This window comes from Crocodylus siamensis, chromosome 1, assembly GCF_052110815.1.
Source record: "Crocodylus siamensis isolate JL-2025a chromosome 1, ASM5211081v1, whole genome shotgun sequence".
Classification (NCBI taxonomy): domain Eukaryota; kingdom Metazoa; phylum Chordata; order Crocodylia; family Crocodylidae; genus Crocodylus; species Crocodylus siamensis.
In genome coordinates, this window is record NC_143395.1 from 389717904 (window position 1) to 389741205 (window position 23302).

Here is a 23302-nt window from a genome sequence, read left to right on the forward strand (position 1 = left end):
CTTTAAAAACTCCCCAGAGGCTCCTGCAGTGTGGTCTGCCCATACTGGTGGGGTGCAGAGGCTGGGAGCAGAGGGTACAGCCACCCCTGCAGACTGCTCCTGCACCCCGCTTTGAGAAATCCTGGATCTGCCCCTGGGCCTGCGTATTCACTCCTTGATTCCAGGTCTTGAACCTCAACACTTATTAGCACTGACTAGTACTTTATTTCCGCTGAAAGCTCGCAAAGTGAGGTTCTATTAAACAGGAGTAATAGTAGAACAAGATACCACAGAGCCAATGGAAAGTGTACAGAAATTATAATATTTATGATGCAAGAAGATTGGTTCCATTATTATTATGTTGTTTGTTTCTTCAACATTTTGAGGAAGGGAAGACAAATTTTTCTAGAGTCATAGAGGAAATATGATTTCAGGATGGTTTGGAGGAAGGAAGACTGGCAAGAGGCATTTCAGGCAGAGAATTCCAGGCTTGGTGGGCAGTATAGAAAAAAATGTGAAGACAAGCCTGATAGCTAGAGCAGGAAAGTTGCAGTTTCTGCAAAAACCAGTTTTCTGGGAAATTCCCCTTTTTGCAATTTTGCTGGGTTTTCTTGTTTTGAGTTTTCCATCTGGAAAAATTAAAACAAAGAAGCAGATTCACAAGGGTGTCATGTTTTTAAGCACCAACATTCAACATTTAGGTGTTGCAAGCATTTACAAAAAGACTTGCCTAACCCATTAAGTGAATAATCTCCCTCAGTGCATAAATTCTTTTGCTCCATGTTCACTTGTATGGCCTGATTGATTAGATATGGTCTAATAATCAATTAGAGCCTGTCTAATCCTGCACAAAAAATGAGCAGGAAGTGGAAATGCTGGTGCCTTCCTCAACATAATAGCCTGTGTTGGAGAAGTGGGGCCAACCTTTTTGGCAGGAGTGGCACAAATTAGCCTTGCACCCATAGGTGACTCTTAAGGGAGACACAGGGGGCATGTGCCCCCCTGAGATTGGCTGGTGCCGAAGCCACCACCAGCTTCTCTGGGCAGTTGCCACTTGCCACCCCCGCAGCATCTACAGGCTGTTGCCACTCCCTGATGCCGGCATCCGCAGGCGGTCGCCACTTGCCACCCCATCAATGCTGACACTGATGTTGCCACCCACAAATTGTGCCCCACTCCAGTCTTGGGAGTCACCAGTTATTAATGCCTGTACCCTACCCAGCAGTGGTGGCCGTGGGGTAGAGTTTCTGCCCACCAAGCTGGGCCAAGTAGTGGGTGAGTGAAGTGACAGGGGGAGAAATTCTTTTACAGCCTGTCTTACCATGGGGACGAGCTGGACCTGGAATTCTCAGGTCAGCTCACAGAGGCTGTAAAGTCAAGGGATGTGGTTGTCACGGGTGACCTAGACTACCCAGACATCTGCTGGGAGGAGCAGTCAGCCAGGTCTGACTACTCACGTAGGTTCCTAGCCGGGATACAGGACCTTCACCTAATCAAGGAGGTGCATAGTCCCACCAGGGGAAATGCCTTGCTGGACTTGGTCCTTGCCACAGGCGATGACCTGGTGAGGGTCTGGGGGTACTCGACCACCTGGATAGCAGTGATCATCACCTGCTGGAATTTACTATTCAGCGCAAGCTGGTGAAAGCAAGAAGTAAGGCAAAAGTCCTCAACTTCAGGAAGGCCAACTTCAATGAAATAAGAAGATTAATAGGAGAGGCATTGGGGTCTCGGAGCTTCAATGAGATGGGAGTCCAAGACAGGTGGTTGTTCCTTAAGGAGACAATCATCTGAGCTCAAAGGGAGTCAGTCCCAATGCGCACCAAGGTGGGCAGGAGTGCTAAAAAAACCCCCATGGCTTGGCAAAGGCATCCAGGAATGCCTGAGGGCAAAAAAGGAGGTGTACAAACAGTGGAAGCAAGGGGCTATCACCAAGGAGGATTACACCTCCATTGCTTGTGATTGCAGGGAGGCTGTTTGCAATGCCAAGGCAGAGATGGAGCTAGGGCTAGTGACCAGAATTAGGGATAACAAAAAAGCTCTTTTTCAAATACATAGGGAGTAAGAAGGCACTGGGTAACGTAGGGCCCCTACAGGACAGTCTTGGCAATCTGGTGATTGCAGCAAACAAAAAAGCTGACCTCTTTAACAAATTATTTGCCTCCATATTTCTGAACAGGGACTGGGACATCTCTCCCACTAGGATTATGGATGGCCCCAAGGGAGGCACTGCCATGCGTAGGGTCAGGGATGACCTAGTTAGGGAACTTTTGGACAGGCTGGACATGTTTAAATCAGTAGGTCCAGATGCTCTTTATCCGAGGGTGCTGAGGGAATTGGCAGAGGTCATAGCGGGGCCCCTGGCATAGCTGCATGAGCACTTGTGGGGCTCTGGCCAGGTACCAGAGGATAGGAAAAGGCAAATGTGGTCCTCATTTACAGGAAAGGGAAGAAGGAGGAGCCTGGCAATTATAGGCTAGTCAGTCTCACTTCAGTCCTTGGGAAGACCTTTGAGAAAATTATCAAGGAGCACTTCTGCAAGGGCCCAGCAGGAGAGGTAATGCTCAGGTGCAACCACCATGGGTTCATTGAGGGCAGGTTCTGCCTGACTAACCTGGTTTCTTTTTATGATCAGGCCACAAAGACCATGGATGAGGGTGTTGGGGTGGCTGTTGTCTTCCTGGACTTTAAGAAGGTCTTTGACATGGTTTCCCACCACATTGCCTACAGTCAGATGGGTGGCAAATTGGCTAGACGGTCAGACCCAGAGTGGTGGTGGACAGGTTGTTTTCAACCTGGAGGGATGTGGGCAGTAGAGTCCCCCAGGGCTTAGTCCTGGGGCCTGTACTTATTCAACATCTTTATCAGCAATCTGGATGTCGGTGTGGAATGTACGCTGTCCAAATTTGCTGACAACACTAAGATGTGGGGTGAGGTGGGAACACTGGAGGGGAGGGACAGAATCCAGCTAGATCTGGACAGGTAACAGAGGTAGGTAGATGAGAATACGATGGAATTCAATGCAGACAAGTGCAGGGTACTGCAGCTAGGGAGAAGGAACCAGAAACACACCTACAGGCTGGGGAACACCCTTCTTGTCAACACAGAGGCAGAAAGGGATCTTGGAGTCATTGTTGACTCCAGGATGAACCACCAATGCGAGGAAGCAGTCAGGAAGGCTAACTGCACCTTGTCGTGCATCTACAGATGCATCACAAGCAGGTCCAGGGAGGTGATCCTTCCCCTATATGAGGTGTTGGTCAGGCCACAGGTGGAGGAGAACTGTGTCCAGTTCTGGGTACACTTCAAGAGAGATGTGGCTGGCACTGAGAGGGTTCAGAGGAGGGCCACTCACAAGGTCAAAGGGCAGTGGGTATGAAGAGAGTCTAAGGGCCTGAATCTATCCAGCCCCAACAAGATAAGGCTGAGAGGGGATCCTGTGGCCTTTTACAAACTCTCCAGAGGGGCCAGTGGAAATTGGGGGAGGCTCTGTTCCCTCGGGCACCGTAGTTTCATAGTTGGTTGGGTTGGAAGGGACCTGAGCAGCTCATCAAGTCCAACCCCCTGCCATGGCAGGAAAAAGTGCTGGGGTCAGATAACCCCAGCAAGTGTTCATCTAGCCTCCTCTTAAAGACCCCCAGGGTAGGAGCCAGCACCACTTCGCTTGGACAGTGAAGTAGCGCCTCCTGATGTCTAATCTGAATCTACCCTCTGCCAGCTTGTGACCGTTATTTCTAGTCACTCCTGGTAGTGCTCAGGGAACAGGGACTCCCCCAATGCCTGCTGGTGCCCTCTGACTAGTTTGTAACAGGCCACTAGATCCCCCCTCAGCCTTCTCTTGTGGAGGCTGAACAGGTTCAGGTCCTGTGGCCTCTCCTCATAGGGCCTGCCCTGTTGTCCCCTGATCATGCGAGTGGCCTCCTCTGGACCCTCTCCTTGCTGTCCACATCTCTCCTGAAGTGCAGTGCCCAGAACTGGATGCAGTACTCCAGCTGCGGCCTGACCAGTGTCGCATAGAGGAGGAGGATCACCTCCTTGGACCTGCTTGAGATGCATCTGTGGTTGCATGACAAGGTGTGGTTGGCCTTCCTGACTGCGCTCCCACACTGCCGGCCCATGTTCATCTTGGCATCAATAATGACTCCAAGATCCTTTTCTGTCTCTGCACTGACAAGAAGGGAGTTTCCCAGCCTGTACATATGGTGCTGGTTCTTCCTTCCCAAGTGCAGCACCTTGCACTTGTCAGTGTTAAAACCCATCCTGTTCTCATTCGCCCACCCCTGTAACCTGTCTAGGTCTGTTTATAGCTTGTTCCTTCCTTCTAGCTTGCCCACATCCCCCCACATCTTAGTGTCGTCAGCAAATTTGAACAGGGTGCTTTTTACCCCCTCGTCCAAGTCACTGATGAAGATGTTGAACAGTGCGGGCCTGAGGGCCCAGCCCTGGGGGACCCCACTGCCCACATCCCTCCAGGTTGAAAATGACCCATCCACTACCACTCTCTAGGTGTGGACATCCAGCCAATTAGTGACTCATCTGACTGTGTAGGAGTCAATGCCAGGGTTTTTTAATGAGAATGGGGTGAGAGACAGTGTCGAAGGCCTTCCAAAAGTCCAGAAAGACTATGTCCACTGCTACTCCTGCATCCAAGGATTTGGTGACCTGGTCGTAGAAGGCCACCAGGTTGGTCTGACAGGACCTGCCTCTAATGAACCCATGTTGGTTGCCCCTAATCATAATCTCCCCCACTGGCCCATCGTGGACATGTGGCAGGATAATTCTCTCAAAAAGCTTACCCAGGATCGAGGCAAGACTAACTGGCCTATAGTTTCCTGGGTCCTCCTTCCTCTCTTTTTTGAAAATGGGAACCACACTGGCCCTCTTCCTGTCCTCTGGCACCACACCAGAGTACCATGAGTGCTCGTAAAGCTGTGCCAGGGGTCCCCCAATGACCTCTGCTAATTCCCTCAGCACTCTGGGGTGGAGATCATCAGGACCAGCCAATTTAAATATGTCCAGTCCCTCCAGAAGTTCCCTGACTAGATCCTCACTGACCCTTGGCCTGGGTGCACCTCCCCTGGGGCCTGAGGAGGGCCCAGTGGGGGGGGGGGGGCTGATCTGGTCCCTGCTCAGGAAAACAGAGGCAAAGAAATTGTTAAATAGGTTACCTTTGTTGTCTGGTCTGACAACTAGATTTCCCAGTGTGTTTTGCAGTGGCTCCATGTTACCCGGTACTTTCTTTTTGCCCCCTATGTATTTAAAAAAGGACTTCTTCTTGTCCTTGATCCGGGTCACTAGTCCCAGTTCCATCTTTGCCTTGGCCTTCCTGACTGCCCCCCTTCAGCCCCAAGCAACTGCAGTATAATCCTCCCTGGTGATGGCCCCTCCCTGCCATTGAGTGTGGGCCTCCCTTTTAGTTAGGAGACATTCCCGGATGCTTTTGGTGAGCCATGGGGGTTTTTGCGCCCCTTTGCCCCCTTTGATCTGTGTTGGAATTACCTCCCTTTGGGCTTGGAGGATCGTCTCCTTAAGGAGCGACCACTCTTCTTGGACACCCAACTCTACTTCCTTCCCCTCCGGGGCCTCAGGGTCTCCCTGACTATTCTCCTTATCTCATTGAAGTCCACCCTCCTGAAGTCTAGGGCTGCTGCCTTGCTGCAGGCCTTTGCTACCTTGCACTGGATGGTGAATTCCAGCAGGTGATGATCGCTGTCACCCAGGTGGTCGAGCACCCGGAGACCCCTCACCAGGTCATGCCCATGGCCAATACCAGCTCCAACAAGGCGTCTCCCCTGGTGGGGCTGTGCACCTCCTGGTTTAGATGGAGGTCTTGTATTTCGGCTAGGAACCTACGTGAGCGGTCAGACCTGGCTGACTGCTCTTCCCAGACGATGTCTGGAAAGTTCAGGTCACCCACGATGACCACGTTATTTGACCTAACTACCTCCATGAGCTGACTTAAGAATTCTCAGTCTAGCTCTTCCCCTTGGTTGGGTGGTCTGTAGAAGACCCCCACCGTTAAGTCCCTTTCCCCTCCACTTCCTTGTATTCTAACCCAGGGCACTTCAGTGTGCCTCTCCCGGGGTTACTAGGAATAATGGCCACAAATTGTTAGAGGGAAGCTTCAGGCTGGACATCAGGAGACATTACTCTACAGTTAGGGCTGCCAGGCTCTGCAATTGGCTCCCAAGGGAGGTGGTGCTCTCTCCTACCTTGAGGGTCTTCAGGATGAGGCTGGATAGCTATTTGGCTCGGGTGATATGACTCCAGAACTCGTTCCTGCCTGGGGCAGGGGGTCAGACCTGATGATCTGTTTAGGTCCCTTCTGATCCTAAGCACTATGATACTATGATACCCCAGTGGCACTCCAATCCCTCTCCCTTACCCAATCTGCTGCTCTGCTTTCTGTTCCCTGCCCTGTCTCCCACTGTGCTGCATGTCCCAAACAGGCTGCCTGCACTACTTGTGACACCCATGCTGGAGCCTGGCCACCTTGGTGTTAGAGTATTATCCCAGCATGGGAAGAGCCATAAATCCTTCCCCTGCCTCTAGGGGTTTGAGCCCAATCTCTCATTTCCCAGTAGAGTGTCCTAACCACTTTGTTATACGATATTGTGGGATAATTTTGGTCTCTTCTGCTGAAGCTGCTCCACTTTCCACAGTTATATTCATTCATTATATGTTAACTGGGCCAGATGGCAGAGGCAAGAGAGAGCATCTCTGTTTCTAGTGACTAAGGTTGGGAAGGGGAAAGAGCTGGATTCCAGTCTCAGCTCCAATGACTATTTTAATATTTGTCATTAAATATTATACATGAAAACAGTAATTGGAACAGGGACCCATGTTTCCATCTCCCCAGGGGAGTGCCCCAGCCATAAAGCAACCTTTTTTCCTTTGGCCCAATGGATAAATAGCTGGTCCTAGAAAAATGGAACAGCTCCTTATCCCACATTATCGTATAGCCTGAGGTTATAGCATCATAGAAAGTTAGGGCTGGGTCATATGGACAAACATAAAGTACATTTTAGCCACTGTAAAAGGCGGGGAGAACTGCTGCTCATGAGTACAGAGCAGCTGTTGCAATCTGAATGGTACAAATGTATGATCCTGTAGTGACAGAAGTGAGCTAAATTGCCCCATCTTTGACCCCAAATAAAGCAGGATTTGAGTTGGCACGGTTTTGCTATACTGGTATCACTACAGAATCTTGCAGCCATCACAGCTTGTATCAGTCTCTTTTGTTACATCTCCTAGGCCTTGAGAAATTTTCATCCAAGAGCAGGCCGTAGTAGGCACTTGGGACACTCTCCTGGGAGACATTGGTTCAAATACCCACAGGTAGAGGAGGGATTTGAACCTGGGCTTCACACATCCTAGATGGGAGAGCAAGAACGTCATCACCTGCTCTGAAAGAAAGAGTGTAGGTATCTAAGCCCAGGAGAGAAATTGTGATAGTGAAGTCCAGTTAGTAGGAAGGATATGTTTGCAGTCCAAAATGAGGCACACAGCTCCCTGGCAGTGGCACAACAGAAGCCTCACCCATCAGCATTTCCTAATGGCTAGTTAAGGCGGTTCCCCCCCTCCCCACACACACCTTTTTGGCATCTGTGAATCTAAATCTTGGGTACCTTTGTCACCTCATCCGTTGTATAGAAATATTAGGTGCCTAATTTGGACACTGCAAATTATTTGCTAGCTGGCAGTTTGTCATATAGTCCCTATTACGACCCAAGCCCAAAATATTTCAGGTATTTCAAGTGCAAAGGAGATGTTTTGGTTTATGGGACTGATCCAAAATGTACAATACTGAATGTGCTCAATGTTAAACAGAATTTCTCTACGATTCGGCTTTGCTTCATAGAGGCTGAAGTTTATGCATGTTATATCCTTATTCTTTCCTGTGGGCTGGGCTGGTGGCTCATTGTGAGGCTGGGATGAAATTATATCACACGGTCTGAAATAATGCCCCTGAATTATGGAAAAACAAACTAGGAATACTCAATAGCTATAAAATGCAAAAGGGGCATGTTAATGAAAATTCAGATTATGAATTTACAAGCACAATGGCATTGGAATTGAAAGGCTGCTTGTATAACCGGTAGCATGCAGTGCTTCGAAATGAAAATAAAGACAATCAGCGCTTACTCACTTGGATCAGACTCTGGTTCCTTTGCTCATGATGGCAGCACTTCATTCCAGAAAAGACCCACTGATGCCAAATGGAAATATTCAGCTTATGCCGCATAAGCAGAGCGGTAGTAAAACCAGGCACAGTAGGGCAGGTAGAATTCAATGTTCTGTACAATGTAAGACTTTTCTATTCTCTTTCAAGTTTACCCAAGACAAATTCTTTGTTGTAACAGCTCTGTCACTGTGTATCCATTATACAGATGCCCAGGAGCTGGACAATGCTATCAATTGTCAAGACCTCTGAGCAGTGTCATTTGGGAGAAAGTCTACAATTAGTGAAGCAGCTTTCTACCGCATGCTCAGGGGTTTGGGAAGGTTATACTAAGCCACAGATGGGCACTGGGCTAGTGGGCAGAATCCAAGTGACGAGGTAAATACTATCTAAATATCTAATGCAGTTGATCCTGATTTACAGTAGTGTGATCTCAAAACCCTTTCACCAGCAAATAATATTGTATTTAGTTATTGCATATCCAGTGCAAAGAATATTTTGCTCCAGTGGTCTCTCTTAGATTAAATGTATATGAACATGAGAAGCTTCAGAGACTATAATAAGAAAGTAAGACAGCAACAGGTGCGTGTACTTGTAAAGTAAACTATGCAATCTGGACCCCATTCAGTTTTTTTAAGGACTGAAAATTGTCTTGTACAGATCCTGAAAATTAAATGTGGACCATTTCAAGCACCCTTTTTTCATTAGGGATGAAGCTATAAACTGATTAATTCCAAGCACAAAATAAATCTTTGTAAAATTGCATTGGATCCAAAGGGTTTATGCATATTCCTAACAGCTCATCCTAAGAAGAAAGAAAATGTTAATATGTAAATCTATCCATAAACCCCATTGCATAAATAGCCTTAACTGAATCCTGCTGCCCAGCTTAGCCCCTTTTACTTAGCTGGTGATGTCATCATTTTAGTTGCCAAAACACTTGTTGCTCTCCTCCCTCTTGACTACTTTAGTTCCAACACGGAGATTGGGAATCCAGATTGCATTGGGAGATAGGCAGAGGCTGAGGAAGAAATAATATCTGCATTGACCTAGGGTCCCAGAGGCTGAAATACTGGGTTCCATTTGTCCTCTTAAGGTAAAACCATGGATTACTTTATTAAGTCTGGATTTTCCATTGCAATAATAAAATATAAAGCTGACAGAACAACATGGGGATGCTGAAATTTGCGTAAGTGCATGCACTAGGCTTTTAATAGTTGACAAGGTGAATTAAGACAGTTTCCAGTTAAACCCTTCTGTCTTCATTATGCTATATCAAGGCTTCTCTTATTTTCATCTTAAATGTCCTATTCTAATTTACCCTTTTCTTTAAGATTTTTGTTTGTATGGGTGCATATTTTTTTCTTGCCTAGAGCTTCTCTCTCCTTTCTTCAAACACTGTCCTTTTTGACATGACATACGAATCATATTAAGTGGTGCAGTATTCATTACACATGCTAACATCTCTCTGTGTGTTCAGAGATGGATACAAAAAACTTAACTTGCTGTGATGGAATGAATCAAGCTGTAGCTGAGGCAAAGTTTTTTCAAGTAGCATGAATAACATTACTATACAAAAACTATAGCAACTTGGAAGTTCAGAAGGACCATGAGAAAATCTTATTTAATAGGATTAGTTCACAAATTTTATGATGTTTTTCAGAAACAAAAAATATATAACCCTGGTCCTTCCTATGGTTTTAGTAGAATATAAATCCTCAGACTTGATTTCTCTTCCAAGCACTTCAAAAAGGCTGAGTCTGGTGGTTCTCTTAAGTTACACTTGCAGTATTAAGTAAAAATAATATTAAAAATATAAAGAATAAGAAATATAAGAGCTTAAGCTTTGCATGTCCATGAACATTTTCCACCCAATCTATTTTTAAATCTGTGAAACTATACAAAAAGTAGTTTTTAATAATGGTATTATTTTTATAATGGAATTTTAAGTATACTGCTCATCAAAATAATAAGTTTGGGATTTGTATAAAAAATAACTGTCATTGCTCCCTTTCCATGTCTACTTGTCATGTGAAATGTATTTCAGAGTGACACTGAGAACATGTCTTGTCAAACAGTGGTAATCAAAGGAGGCGATAAGCTGTTAGAGATACTTTTTGCATTTTAGCTTCTGCAGCTCATACTAACGTTTAGCAATGAAATAACATTTGCTTATATAATATACCTAGCTTTGTCAAGCTTCCTACATTCATGTATCCATGTTGTTCATGTTTTCTTTAGGAGAGGCTGTGACCTGAAGGCTAAGCTCAAGGACTCCGGGAGGAGTCTCTGAAGTTTTCCCTTTACTTCAACTATTGCCCTCCAGTCTTCCCCTGAATATTCCCAAAAATGGAACGGTCCACGCAAGAACTCTTCCTTAACTTCATGATTGTCCTGATAACTGTGCTTCTCATGTGGCTTCTTGTGAAATCTTATCAGGAGTAAAAGACAATCTCATACTCCTTAAATTCATTTAAGCATGCATCTCTACAGAAGTATGTAACACCTCCTGTACAACAGTGTGACTTCCTTTATATTCGATAATGTAATGATTTTTTTACTCTCATGCTTCTGTTGCTTGTGCTGATAGGTGCTTTAATGGGTCTATGATGATGTAATTATTATATTCTGTTGTGACCCAGCTGTAAAATGGACAAGGCAGGGTCCTCAGTAGTTGCTACATATGACACCTAGCAGTTACTGCAAATGTCATACACTGACCCACAATGCTTACCTCTTTGGTATCACCACCAGGCTCACCGTGGTACAAGACTGTAATATTCAGTATATATCTTCATAAACTGAAACAAAAAAGGCACAAATTAACTTAGCTGAAAGAAAGTGGAACTTTTCTTTCATTCACTGTTGTGCTCGCTTGAATAAAGAAGATGTAAAACCATGTTTTGTAGCTCTTGTTATCTCTTCCTCCATCTTTTAAATGAATGATATGGCATATTATCCTCATTAATAACATGCAGCTGACACAGATTTTTGGTGGCTTGTAAAAATACACATCCAGTTAGCTACTGTTGAATCACACTAGAAATCATCTGGCTTTGCTACTAGTATCCACACCAATATCGCATGAGCTGATCCAGAACCACTTTCCTAATAAAACAGCCAGAGAATATTCATAGCTAGTCTATTATCTATGGCATGGATTCTGCAAAAGAGAGAGCCTCTGCTGTACAGCTGCTGTTGCCACATGACTGCATTTCAGATATTGGGCTTGGGTTCCAGCTCTGGGGCTGGCCTGGCAGGAGGAAAGACATGGTTCAGCTCCAGCTGTAACATTTTACAGCACCCTCTGAACTGCTATAATCTTTGCCTGACTGCAGCAGTCCCCAGGGGATGGCAGCAGCACAAGAGCACTGGAGTGTAACAGCCAGAGGAGCAACAAGGCAGCGTTACACCCTGAGCAGCTGCTATGCTACCAGCAGTGATAGGGACTATTTTTGTGTCAATCCCCCACACCCACCTAAGGCAGTGCCTGGAGGTACTGGCCTGGTTGCCCCCAGTCATGGTCCTACATTCCAGTTACATCCTTCACCACCCTCCCACCACCCCCAGTGTGCAGCCCTACAACAGGGCTAGCAAGGGAATCGGGGGGTAACTAGCTCTGCTGACATTATGTCACATGGACTCTTCCTGCACTAAAGGGATCTTCTACTAGCTACTTCAGCCAGCTTTAATATACTGATACACCAGAACGCATTAGGCTTGTTGGAAGCTAAAATACTCTCAAGAATTCAGACCCAAACTCTTACCATTATATAAAATGAAGCTGTTGTTAAGAAGGATGAAACTTTCAAATACATGTATTGGCTGACTTCCTCTCAAGGACCTTTTAAAGAATGAGTAAAATTCAAGAGGTTAGATTTTCTACCCAAGGACATTTTTGTTATGCTTTTATTTAGAAGGATAATGGCAGGCACAATTTGGAATCTGGATGGTGCTTTAAAGGAAGACATCAAAAGCTACATTTTGTGCTCCAGCAATTCCATTCACTAAATCTGCAATGTTTAAAGGCTTTTATTAAATGATCATTTGCTTTCTGTTTACTCTCTATTTTCCTTTCTGGTTTGTAATTTTTTTTCACCTCTAGTCTTCTGTTTCAAAGACATCTGCAATGATCTTTCTTCAGTTAAGGGAATACATTCCCACCTGTAAGAAAATCCTTTGTTTAGAATTCAGAAAGAATAAGATCAAAACTTGTTTGCTCTTCACCGTGATTGAAAATGTCAGATGAAAAGAACTTGAAGATGTGAAGTTTCTTGTGCGAAAGTTGAGACATTTAAATTGGTCTGTTCCAACAAAGACAGTGGTCTTTGATCCACCTCATACCAGGTACTACCTTGAGTCTTCTAAATTAACAAAACTTGTTTGCATTCCAAGACCTCATCTGAGACTTGCAGAAAAGTCTGGATAAGTACATTGAAAATCTATTTTTAAATGCAGCAAATATTTTTATAATTCACTGTGAAAGTGAATTATTCTCATCTTTCACGTACTGTGTCTCCCTATCCCAGCTGAACATTATGGCTGTGTCCAGATGAGTGCGGTTGTGCAGTATGTGGTGCTGCAAACACATTTGCAGTGCCACATATCGCACAGTTCTCTGCACTGGAAGGGTGTGTTGCCTATGCATGTGCTGTGCTGGGTTTTTTTTTCCCACAGGGTTTTTTGATCCCTGGATATCCAGGGGTTAAAAAAAAGTGGGGGAAAAAAACTGGAGCAACATATGCTCAGCCAGTACACACTGCTGAAAAGTGGAGCCGAGCTGCCCAGAGCTGTGCTCTGCTGCCACCCAGGCTTTGCACAGCCCTGGAAGGCCCCCAGGGACCCAGGTAAGGCTTCTGGGCGCAGTGCTGACTCCAGCCCCCACTAACTCCACCCAGGGCAACATGCACTCACAAAAGTGTGCATGGCACAGGTGCTCACTGGGGATAAGTAATGGCAGTGCAAGGTGCGCCGCCGCTCCTAGTCGCCAGGGAACCAAATGTCCACGCATATCTGGATGCACCCTATGTCCTTACCTGGTATTATCAAATATTCACTGTAGCTTAAAAATAGATTTCCAGGTTCTCCTGGGCACCACAGCATTAGACTTAGAACGCTGCAGCTCTACACTCGACTTCGGCCATTTCAATATGACCTGGTAGGACCCCTCACATGATTGGAGCATAGCTGTAGAGGGCTACACCCTGCACAGAAGGGTGGAGGGGTAGCTCTCTACATGAGACAGTACACCTCTCTGGAGGCTGCCATTGGTTCCAAAGATAAGCATCCTGAAACCCTCTGGGTCAAGCTGGGGGCGAGGTGAGAGAAACCTAACTGTAGGCCTTTACTGTATGCTACTGAACCAAGGAGAGGAGCTGGATCTCAAGTTCTCTTGAGAACTGGCAGAGGCTGCATGTACAAGGGACTTGGTTGTCATGGGTGACTTCAATTACCCGGACATAGATTGGGAGGAACACTTGGCTAGATCAGATCATTCAAGCAGTTTCCTGACTATGATCAAGGAGATCTTCCTGACCCAGGAAGGGTAAGGGCCAACCAGAGGTGACAGTCTCCTAGACTTGGTCCTGGCCAAGGGAAATGATCTGGTATGTGGCTTGAACACTAATAGTAACCTGGGTGACAGCGACCATGAAATTATCAGGTTCACCATCCACTGCAAGGTTGACAAATCAACCAGCAGGATTGAAGTCCTGGACTTCAAAAATGCTGACATCAACAGACTCAGGACATTAGTGGGGGAGATGATGCGGGACCAGGAAGGGAATGAAAATGGGGTGCACAAAGAGTGGTCATTGCTCAAGGATACAATCCTCGAAGTACAAAGAAAACTATTCCTGCAAAGAGGAAAGGTAGCAGAAGGGCTGCTAAGCCCTCCTGGCTTAATAGGGACAATGTGGTACTCTTAAAAAAGAAAAAAAGAGGTGTACATACAGTGGAAGCTAGAGATGGTCCTCAAGGAGGATTATACAATTATGGCCAGCACTTGCAGGGAAATGATCAGGAAACCCAAGGTGGCGACTGAGTTTAGGTTAGCCATGGGAGTCAATGGCCCTTCTTTAGGCACGTAGGCAGTAGAAGGAAAACAAATGGAAGTGGGGGACCCCTGCTTAACACCTCAGGACAGCTGGTAACTGACAATCAGGACAAAACAACCCCTGAATGTGCACTTTGCTTTGGTATTTCACTAGACCAAGCTGAAAGACAAGCGAGATAAGGCTCAAAGGGGGCATGCCAGGAATGACGGCCTCCCCAGTGTGGATGCTGAGTGGGTGCAATACCAACTAGAAAAGTTAGACATTTATAAGTCAGCATAACCAGATGGGCTTCATCTGAGAGTGCTGATGGAACTGGCTGAGGTCATCGCAGAATCTCTGGCAAAGCTCTTTCAGAAATCGTGGTGCGTGTGGGAAATCCCTGAGTTTTGGAAGAGGGCCAACATTGTGCCCATCTTCAAGAAGGGAAGAGGGAGGACCTAAGCAACTATAGGCCAATCAGCCTAACCTCTATCCCAGGGAAAATCTTGGTCTTGTCAGAAGATAGGCTGCAGATATAGGCAGATCTCGACAGGCTCAAGAGTTGGGCAGACCAGAACCAGATGAATTTTAACACTTACAAGTGTAAGGTGCTCCCTCTGGGGGCAAACAACCCTCAACATACATACAGGCTCAGTGGTGACATCTGGACTTGCACCGTGGCCGAAAAGGACCTAGGGGTAATGATTGACCATCGCATGAATATGAGCTGTCAGTGCAAGGCGGTGGTCAGCAGGGCAAATAACACATTGGGATGTATCAACCGATGCATCTCATGTAAAACTAAGGAAGTGATACTCCCACTGTACTCAGCACTGGTGAGACCACAGTTGGAGTACTGCGTCCATTTCTGGGCACTGCACTTCAATAAGGATGTGAAAAAGCTTGAGAGAGTCCAGAGAAGAGCCACCCATATGATCAGGGACTTGCAAGGCAAGCCATACAAGGAAAGGCTGAGGGAGTTGGGTCTCTTCAGCCTAAAAAAGAGAGAGTTGAGAGGGGACTTGATAGCAGCTTACTGCTATATCAGAGGAGTGCATCAGGAGCTTGGTGAACAACTGTTCACTAGGGCACCCCCAGGGAAGACCAGGACCAATAGATACAAACTCCTGGAAGGCTGCTTCAGGTGTAATACCAGGAAAAACTCCTTTACAGTCAGGGTGTCCAAACTGTGGAATAAACTCCCTCCAGAGGTGGTGCAGTCACTTACTATGGAGGTTTTCAAGAGGAAACTGGACAGTCACCTTGTTGGGGTCATGTCACCCCTGCAGTCTTCCTGCCTAGAGCGGGCGGGGGTGGGGGGGCGAAGGGGTGGCTCAACCCTATGATCTGCAAGGTTCCTACCAGCCCCTAACAATGTATGACTCTATAACATGATAAGAAACATATCATACACCGCTGGATTGGATGCATTATTCTTATTATTGCGGATAACAGTAGAGGTTGAATCATACAAGGAACAATTTACCACCTTTGATCTAGTCAAAAGGTTGTTACCATTGTCATTATCCTTCAGTTTCATCTCCTGGCTGAGATAAATTTTCAGATAAATTTTGTGGTGGTTGATAAGATACTGTCTAGAACATATGGTTACAGCCCTGATGCACTAATTTTCAAAGTTGACAAATTTACACCATGTGGTTTGAGAACCATTTCTGGTTCTCAGAGTTGATCATCACTGAGCATTTGGCTCCATATTTGTGATGATGCGCTTTTTGTTTCCAGCTCTGATCATCATTACTGTATTGATTCATTGGGTAAACAGAATTTTGCAGACAAGTTCCTCCAGCACCACCATATCTACTTGCAACCATCTAGGATTAAATAGTTTTCCATTAGTAGTCACTAGATTAGCTGTATTGAGACCATGGAGTTATTCCTGTCTTCCATCATTCATGTTCCTATCCCAGCCTGAAATTGTCTAACCACTATAGGAAATTCGTTAGGAAAGCCAGTCAGAGATAGAAACTTCCAAAGGTATTCTTTAGTGATCATATTACACATTTTATATCTTTGTAAGATTAGGCATTGCAGTAGTGAACATGTGAGATGCGGGATTTGTGAGGTGGGGAATTATCTTTTATTGAATCAACTGTAGTTGAGAAAGATAGGAGGTAAGCTCTCATGCACAAAAAGAGATTTTTCAGGTCTGGAAAAGAAGTAGATACAGGCTAAGTTATATATTTGTTAGCACCACTGCTTTGGTTTAACTTCATTGTGTTAATGAATGTGATTACTTAAAAAAAAAAAAAGGAAGTGGTGAGTTAACTTGTAGAGTAAAGTTACCAGAAGTAATTATGGACCAGGTAAAGAACAGGAGATATAGTTAAATCTAAGATAATTAGATTTAGAGATGGATGATGCGGACTGTATTTTTCCTCGGGTACTGAAGGACGTTACCTGGGTGATTTCAATGTCCATGTTGAATCAGGCCATCAAACACAGCAGGGTATTACTGGCACGGTGTCACTGGATAGTGTGATAGACTGGCTTCCTATGCCTAACAAAGCATGCCACACATTCTGACTATTACAAACACTATCTTTCTGTTTCCAAATAAAAGAAAAACTTTCTGGATGCACCTTTGTCCCACACATTGATATGTGATAGAATATTATATCATTGTCTGGCAAAAATAATTAGAACTCTGCCTGCAGACCAACACAGCTACAGCAGCTGGAAAATCAAGAGCAGTTTCCTGAGGATGAAAATATTTGATTCAGCTATTTGGCTACAGTCTTTCATGGCTGTTGTCATTTGCACCATATCCCAATTTTTGTTCTATTGGCTGGGATCCTGGCCATGTTACATCTGTCAGATTATACAGGATGCTCACTGGCTAGGTTTACAGATGACACCAAGTTATGGGGGAGCGTGGTCACACTTGAAAATAGGCTACAGTTACAGGCAGACCTAGACAGGCTGGCAAGTTGGGCGGATTGGAACCAGATGAAGTTCAACATTGAGAAGTGTAAAGTGCTCCATCTGGGGAAGAACAAACCCCAACATACTTACAGACATGGTGGTGCCAAGCTGACTAGCACCATGACTGAAAGGGACCTAGGGGTAATAATAGACCACCGTATGAACGTGGGCCATCAGTGTGAAACTGTAGCCAGCAGGGCAAACAATACTCTGGCATGCATCAACCAATGCATCTCAAGCAAAACCAAGGAAGTGATACTTCCACTTTTTCTCAGCATTGGTGAGACTGCAGTTGACGTACTGCGTCCAGTTCTGGGCGCTGCACTTCTACAAGGACATGGAAAAGCTTGAGAGAGTTCAGAGAAGAGCCACCTGTATGATCAGAAACTTGCAAGGCAAGCCATATGAGGAAAGGCTGAGAGGGAGACTTGGTAGCAGCCTTACTGCTATATCAGGGGAATACATCAAGGGCTTGGCAAAAAACTGTTCACCAGGGCACCCTTGGGGAAAACCAGGAGTAATGGCCACAAACTCCTGGAAGATCATTTCAGGCTTAACACTAGGAAAACACAGTCAGTGTGTCCAGACTGTGGAATAAACTCCCTCCAGAGGTGGTACAATCACTTACCCTGGAAATCTTTAAGAGGAGACTGGATGATCACCTTGCTGGGGTCACCTGACCCCAGTTGTCTTTCCTGCCTAGTGCAGGGAGCACTGGACCTGATGATCTTGCGAGGTCCCTTCCAGCCTCTTACAATCTGTGAATCTATGTATCATGGGTTAAGAAGATCATGGAACTACAACTTCAAATACCACCAGTATTTACAAATGAGGGTTTGGTTTTTTTTTGTATGGCCAGAAGTTTTCAGTTTGCAAATTTTCCCTCAAAGTTGAAATTGCCTTTGGAAAATTTAGATTAATTTTTCGTGTTTGGCAAATTATGTTAAGGGGTGGATGTGGGAAACATTTTCTGATAGGATCTACAGAATATATCAAGATAATCTGACTGCTTATGCCAGCCGTTCTCAACCTATTTAGCTTTGAGGCCCCCGTATAACTTTTGTGAATTGAGCAGCACCCCATTTAAAAAAGTAATGTATTTATTATACTGCTTAACAGGGCTGGGAAGGAAGAGGGGAAACTGGCAGGGAAGAGCTTCACTCATATCCTCACTGGAGCCTGTGTTTATCTTGCTTCTCTCTCCTCTCCTGGTAGCACCCTTCAAATGCTGTCACAGTGCCATGTCTCCTTGACTAAGAATCCCTGGTTAGGCATATACTTTCTCTCTCAACTACACTGAGAAAATCTTAAGAACATTTAACTTCCTCAGCACAAAGCAACTGAAGAGCGGTTCTATTTATACAACTATGTTTGGAAATGCCCCAAAGGCAATAGAACATCTTTTCAATCAAAGACGAACTTTTCAGAGCAATTGATTGTTCTTCCTTGTGGCATGAGTTAAATAAGATCAGAAGTCTGACAAATGCTGACAGTATCTGATTATAATGGAAAGGGCACTAAATCGTTCTTCACTTAAGCAGCTGAGATGGTTTATTCCTCATACACAGCATTTACCCATAGGTTATTTTCTTAATGTTCTGTATTAGAAATCCCTTTGGCATTTTTCCCAAGTCCATAAAAACCAGATGGTCATGCCAATCAACTCTGACCCGAGTTAGAAGATTCAGCTGTCAGCTTCTAAACAGAGATTACAGTATTTTTAAAGCAAGAATCTGTTTCATACATCCATTAACTTTCTATGCACACTGCAGCAGATCCCTGGCTGGTGTAAGCCAGTGTAACTACACAAATGTAACTACTCCAGTGTAACTACAGTGTAACTACTCCAGTTCACACCAACTGACTCTTTATACCAGACAGCTTTGCAATAGTTCTTCATAATAGGGAATAAGCTAGGGAAGTGTAAGGAGTTTAGTTTTGGCACAAAACTTAGCTGTGCATGTTCATATCCTCCCTTTTTCTACAGTGGGTGTGTCTACACAGTTACCACAGTTGCCTAATTAGCTCCACAGTAAAACATCAGCATCTACATGTGCTATTAGGATGGAATAAACTAATCAACTTTACCATAGAACAGTACTGCCAGACACAAGTACTATCATACAGCAGAGTTATTTACTCTGCTACAGTACATGTGTAGATGTGGACAAGGCTGGCTGGGGCATGAGGGTGCTTCAGTGTGGGGGCTGCCTGCTGGCTAGACCCACACTGAAGCACCCTAGTTCCCCAGCCAGCCCCTCCACAGCACTTAGAGCCAAGAGGGGGATCAGCCCTGGGCCTGGCAGGCTGACACCCTGGCCCCCAGCCAGTTGGGGCTGTGCTGTCCTGGCACAATGTGCTGTGGTCCCAGGTGCACATGCAAATGGCATGCCTGGGAGCAATAAACTCCAGTGCAGACTGCGCCAGAGTTTATTCAGGTGTGCTAATTGCACATGTAGATGCACCCAGTAAGTAACTTTGGTTACCACATGTAATGAACTCAGCTGCCAAGATCATTGAAGCTTGTACATCTTACTACACTTCTCCCCCTTCCCCCCACCCCCAACTGTGGGGTGAGCCTGAGCTATCAGGAAAACTGAAATCCTGGTCCAAATGTCACATTTTTCATTTTGTGTTACATTCTGTCTCCTAGGAAAGGAGTCAGTAGCCTTTAATCTTTTTACCTTGAGACTATCAAGAGTAGTACATACCATAAACCACCCTTGGGAGCTATCACACTCCATTCTGTTTTCTACACTGCTGTCTTGACCATTTACAACAAGACGTGGAAGGTGTGCAGCCCAGGTGGCATACTGCTTGAGATTCTAGGGTGTCAAAGCACTCACCATTGACCCTGATCTACAACAGTCTTCTCATTCCCTTAAAAAGAGCTTTCCTACTCTATACATTTGTGCCATAGGCTATGCAAACCTGGACTATTTCCTGATGCATGTCTTGGGAATCTGCACATTCCTTCATGTACTTGACATGCCTCTGGCCTTGCACTTTATTATTACATATCAGCATATCTATACAATGCTAACTACCCAGTTGGAATGACCTCGTTTTTCCAATCTAAGCTATGGAACCAATCAATAACCCAGGACAGATTTGGAGTGTACGTCTCTTTGCTGAAGTATTTAAACATTTCCCAGCCAGTTTCCTATATTTAAAATTATATATACACCTTTGAGATAGGTATTTTAAAAATGATGTCCCTTATCCCATATTTTTGCCAATATCTGAGTATCTCAACAGAAATAAACAAAGTCTTTCAGAAGAGACTAGACAGCTTTATCTCTATGGATAATGGGCCATATGCTCAACTGATTTCAATGGAGCTACACAAATTTAACCCAGACAAAAATGACCCAGTCTTCCTGTGGCTTGGCTTTGAGTAAAAGTCTAATCCTGCATCATATGAATGAAAGTTTAGTGTGGAAGGTAGCAATAGACCTATTGCTTTCATGCAGCAAAGAACAGAAAGGATGAAACATTAGGAACTCATACACTGTTTATGTCCTCCCTGTCCTGCATTCCTTTCATTTCAGAATGTGTTTGCATTATGCCAAATGCTAGCAAAGTCTCATTTAGACTACATTGTTCTGTGTTTCTTTAGTTGCTAAATCAAATGTTCCGCTACAGGCTCTTTGTTTTCAGCTCCTAGGGGAGAGGCAGATTCAGAGATTCTGAAGTCAAAAGGGATCATATTCTGATCATTTGATCTGACCTCCTGCATAATAGACCAAAGTAGTCTTGCATCAAGTCCAAACAATCGGTTGAGCTATGACACCCCTTTTAGGAAGATATCCAATCTTGAGAAAAAGACTTCAAATAAGAAAGAATGCACCAGTTCCTAGGCACGTTGCTCCAAATATTAATTACCTTTATTGTAAAATGATTGCACCATATTTCTTTCACATTATTATTGGCTTTCTTATATTTCTTGTTTTATAGTTATGACTTCATTCGTCAAATTCCTTATGAAAACACTCATCAGTGATAACTCCTGAATACTTTGTTAAGCAGCTTGCCATGCTAAAGTATCACTGTGGTAATTTTAAGTGAGTAGCATATTGAAGAGAGAGATGATCCTGTAAAGATGGAAAATTACTATATAGATTTTCTGATATTCATGCTCTTTAATGGAATGAAAGATCATTTTGTGAAGCATGAGAGACACTTTAAATTTCTAAAGGGCAAAAAGGCTTTGGCTATTGTCACACTAAACCCACCCCCCCACATTTCTACTAGCAGATGTTTACTATAAGCATTCACAATGTCACTGCAACATACCGCAGAATCCTGGATGTTGCTGTAAACAGTTGAAGTATTACAGGGGGTTTCTTCCAACACTAAATACTTTTGAGCATCCAACAAGTAAATTAGGAAGTATTTATCAAATGACCTGCTGGTACACCAGGAGGAGGAAAGGGACTCCCACTCTAAACTAGAAACGGATTATATCCTTTACAGATTTAGCATGTTAAGAACTGGGATAGTTAGCATTAAACAAAAAGGCTTCTGGTGATCCTAGCTGGGTTGGAAGGGATGAGTGCAGTTTGCTTTGCTCTCAAGCACAGGGTGCTATTCTAGATCAGATGCTACTGTAGCAAAGAATCAAGGTAACTCCATCCCTGAGGCTCCAAAGGTTTCAGTTCTCAACAGCTGAGTTATCAAGAGAGTGAAAAAGGGGAATATATGACAAGAGGGAAGCATTAAAGAAGAAATTAAATACAGTAATGAAAGCTCTTATGGGAGGATCTTCAGTTTTCTTGATAGTTTGCACAAGCCTTTATTTGACAGCCATTTTCTGCAACATAAAAATAATTCGACATGCTGACTTTTCAATGAGACAGGAGACCTACATTTCAAAGGTCAGTCCACCCAAGGGGAATACATGCAATTGATCTGTGGTTCATCTGTACAGAATAGAGAGAGATTAGAGATTCCTCCCCACATACTATGGGGAAAAAAATAACACTGCAGGTATTTGTACTTTGTTTATCCTTTAGAGCAGTGGTCTCCAAAGTGGGGTGCACGCAAGATGATCCATTGGGGTGCAGGAAGAAAATATTAGAACTTCTATTTATATTTATTTTTTATCTAAAAAATAAGAAAGAAATTAAGCTTTACTAATATTTAATATACAGATTGACACTGGCACCCTCACCTGGGCCATATGTCAGACGGTCATGTGTCACGTACAGTACGCTAGTAGTACATGTATATAATTTATAAATAAATAAATATACATATATTGGAGGTGCGTGCTCAAAAATTTTTAACTGATAGGGGTGTGCGATCAAAATAGTTTGGAGACCACTGCTTTAGAGGCAGGAGGAAGGAGAGCTAGCCAAGGTGCTGAAAGCAACAATCCTAAACCTGCCTTGTATTGCTTTCATGGTACTTGAATGACAAAGAAAACCCCTCAAAAATTTAGAGTCCAGAGGCAAGGTAGTTAGCCATAGTAGTCTGCAGTCAGGCAGAAGGGAGGAAGGGTGGTACCTTAGAGACTAAATGTTTGAGAGAGGCATGATCTTTTGCAGGCAGCAGCCTTACTTCACCAAATGGAGTAGGCTGTTAGCTAGGAAAGTTCATGCCTCTCTGAGCCAGTTAGTTTCTAAGGTGCCATCGTGATCTACTTCCTGCCAGTCTAAAGGAGGAATACAGATAAGCATTAGGTGTAGGAGAATGAAAGAGAGAAAAAGAGAAGCAAGGTGAACATAACTACTAATGACCGCCTATTACAACCTCACTCCACATAGGAAAGGAGCTGTTACAGAGCCTTGGCTCTTTAGTTCAAGCTGTAAAAGGTCACACTTTAGCTTCAGGGATTCCTTTATTTCATTATCCAGAGTATTGGGCAGAATGGTGTCTCTCACACTAAAATAACGTGTGAGCTAAGGATTTCAGTGCTCACATCTTGGGGGTTGGTTAGTTTAATTGAAGTCCATGTGCTGACATGCACCCCCACATGTTCTGAAAGGAGTAAATTGACTTTAAGAGGCCTTTTCAGAAGAAAGTTTGTTTTGAGGAGAGTGGGGAGTTATGCTGGATCAGTTACAGGCACCAGGGCTACAGGAAAAGGGCATGAAGGCAGATAAAAAAAGAGACTGGGGGATATTTAGCCTATTATTTATTAGGACCCCAGCATGCTAGA

At 44.5% G+C, this 23302-nt stretch overlaps 1 protein-coding gene and 1 long non-coding RNA gene across 3 annotated transcripts; one reads left to right on the forward strand and one right to left on the reverse strand.

Annotated features, from left to right (window-relative positions):
- Positions 1-280: 280 nt before the first annotated feature.
- On the reverse strand, positions 281-8655 carry LOC149875225 (uncharacterized). The gene is made up of 2 exons (XR_016440013.1): positions 8129-8655; positions 281-608 (listed from the first exon to the last, which is right to left on the reverse strand). It is a non-coding gene; the product is annotated as an uncharacterized LOC149875225 (long non-coding RNA).
- Positions 8656-9080: 425 nt separating this feature from the next.
- On the forward strand, positions 9081-11060 carry SLN (sarcolipin). 2 transcript variants are annotated; one of them, XM_090031756.1, is made up of 2 exons: positions 9081-9350; positions 10403-11060. In XM_090031756.1, exon 2 carries the CDS (start codon positions 10511-10513, stop codon positions 10604-10606), a length of 96 nt encoding a protein of 31 aa, XP_089887882.1. In that variant the 5' UTR covers positions 9081-9350; positions 10403-10510; the 3' UTR covers positions 10607-11060. The 2 variants fall into 2 exon arrangements, with proteins under 2 accessions (XP_089887882.1, XP_089887881.1); XM_090031755.1 differs by having other exon boundaries at positions 9100-9257.
- The last annotated feature ends 12242 nt before the right edge of the window (positions 11061-23302 follow it).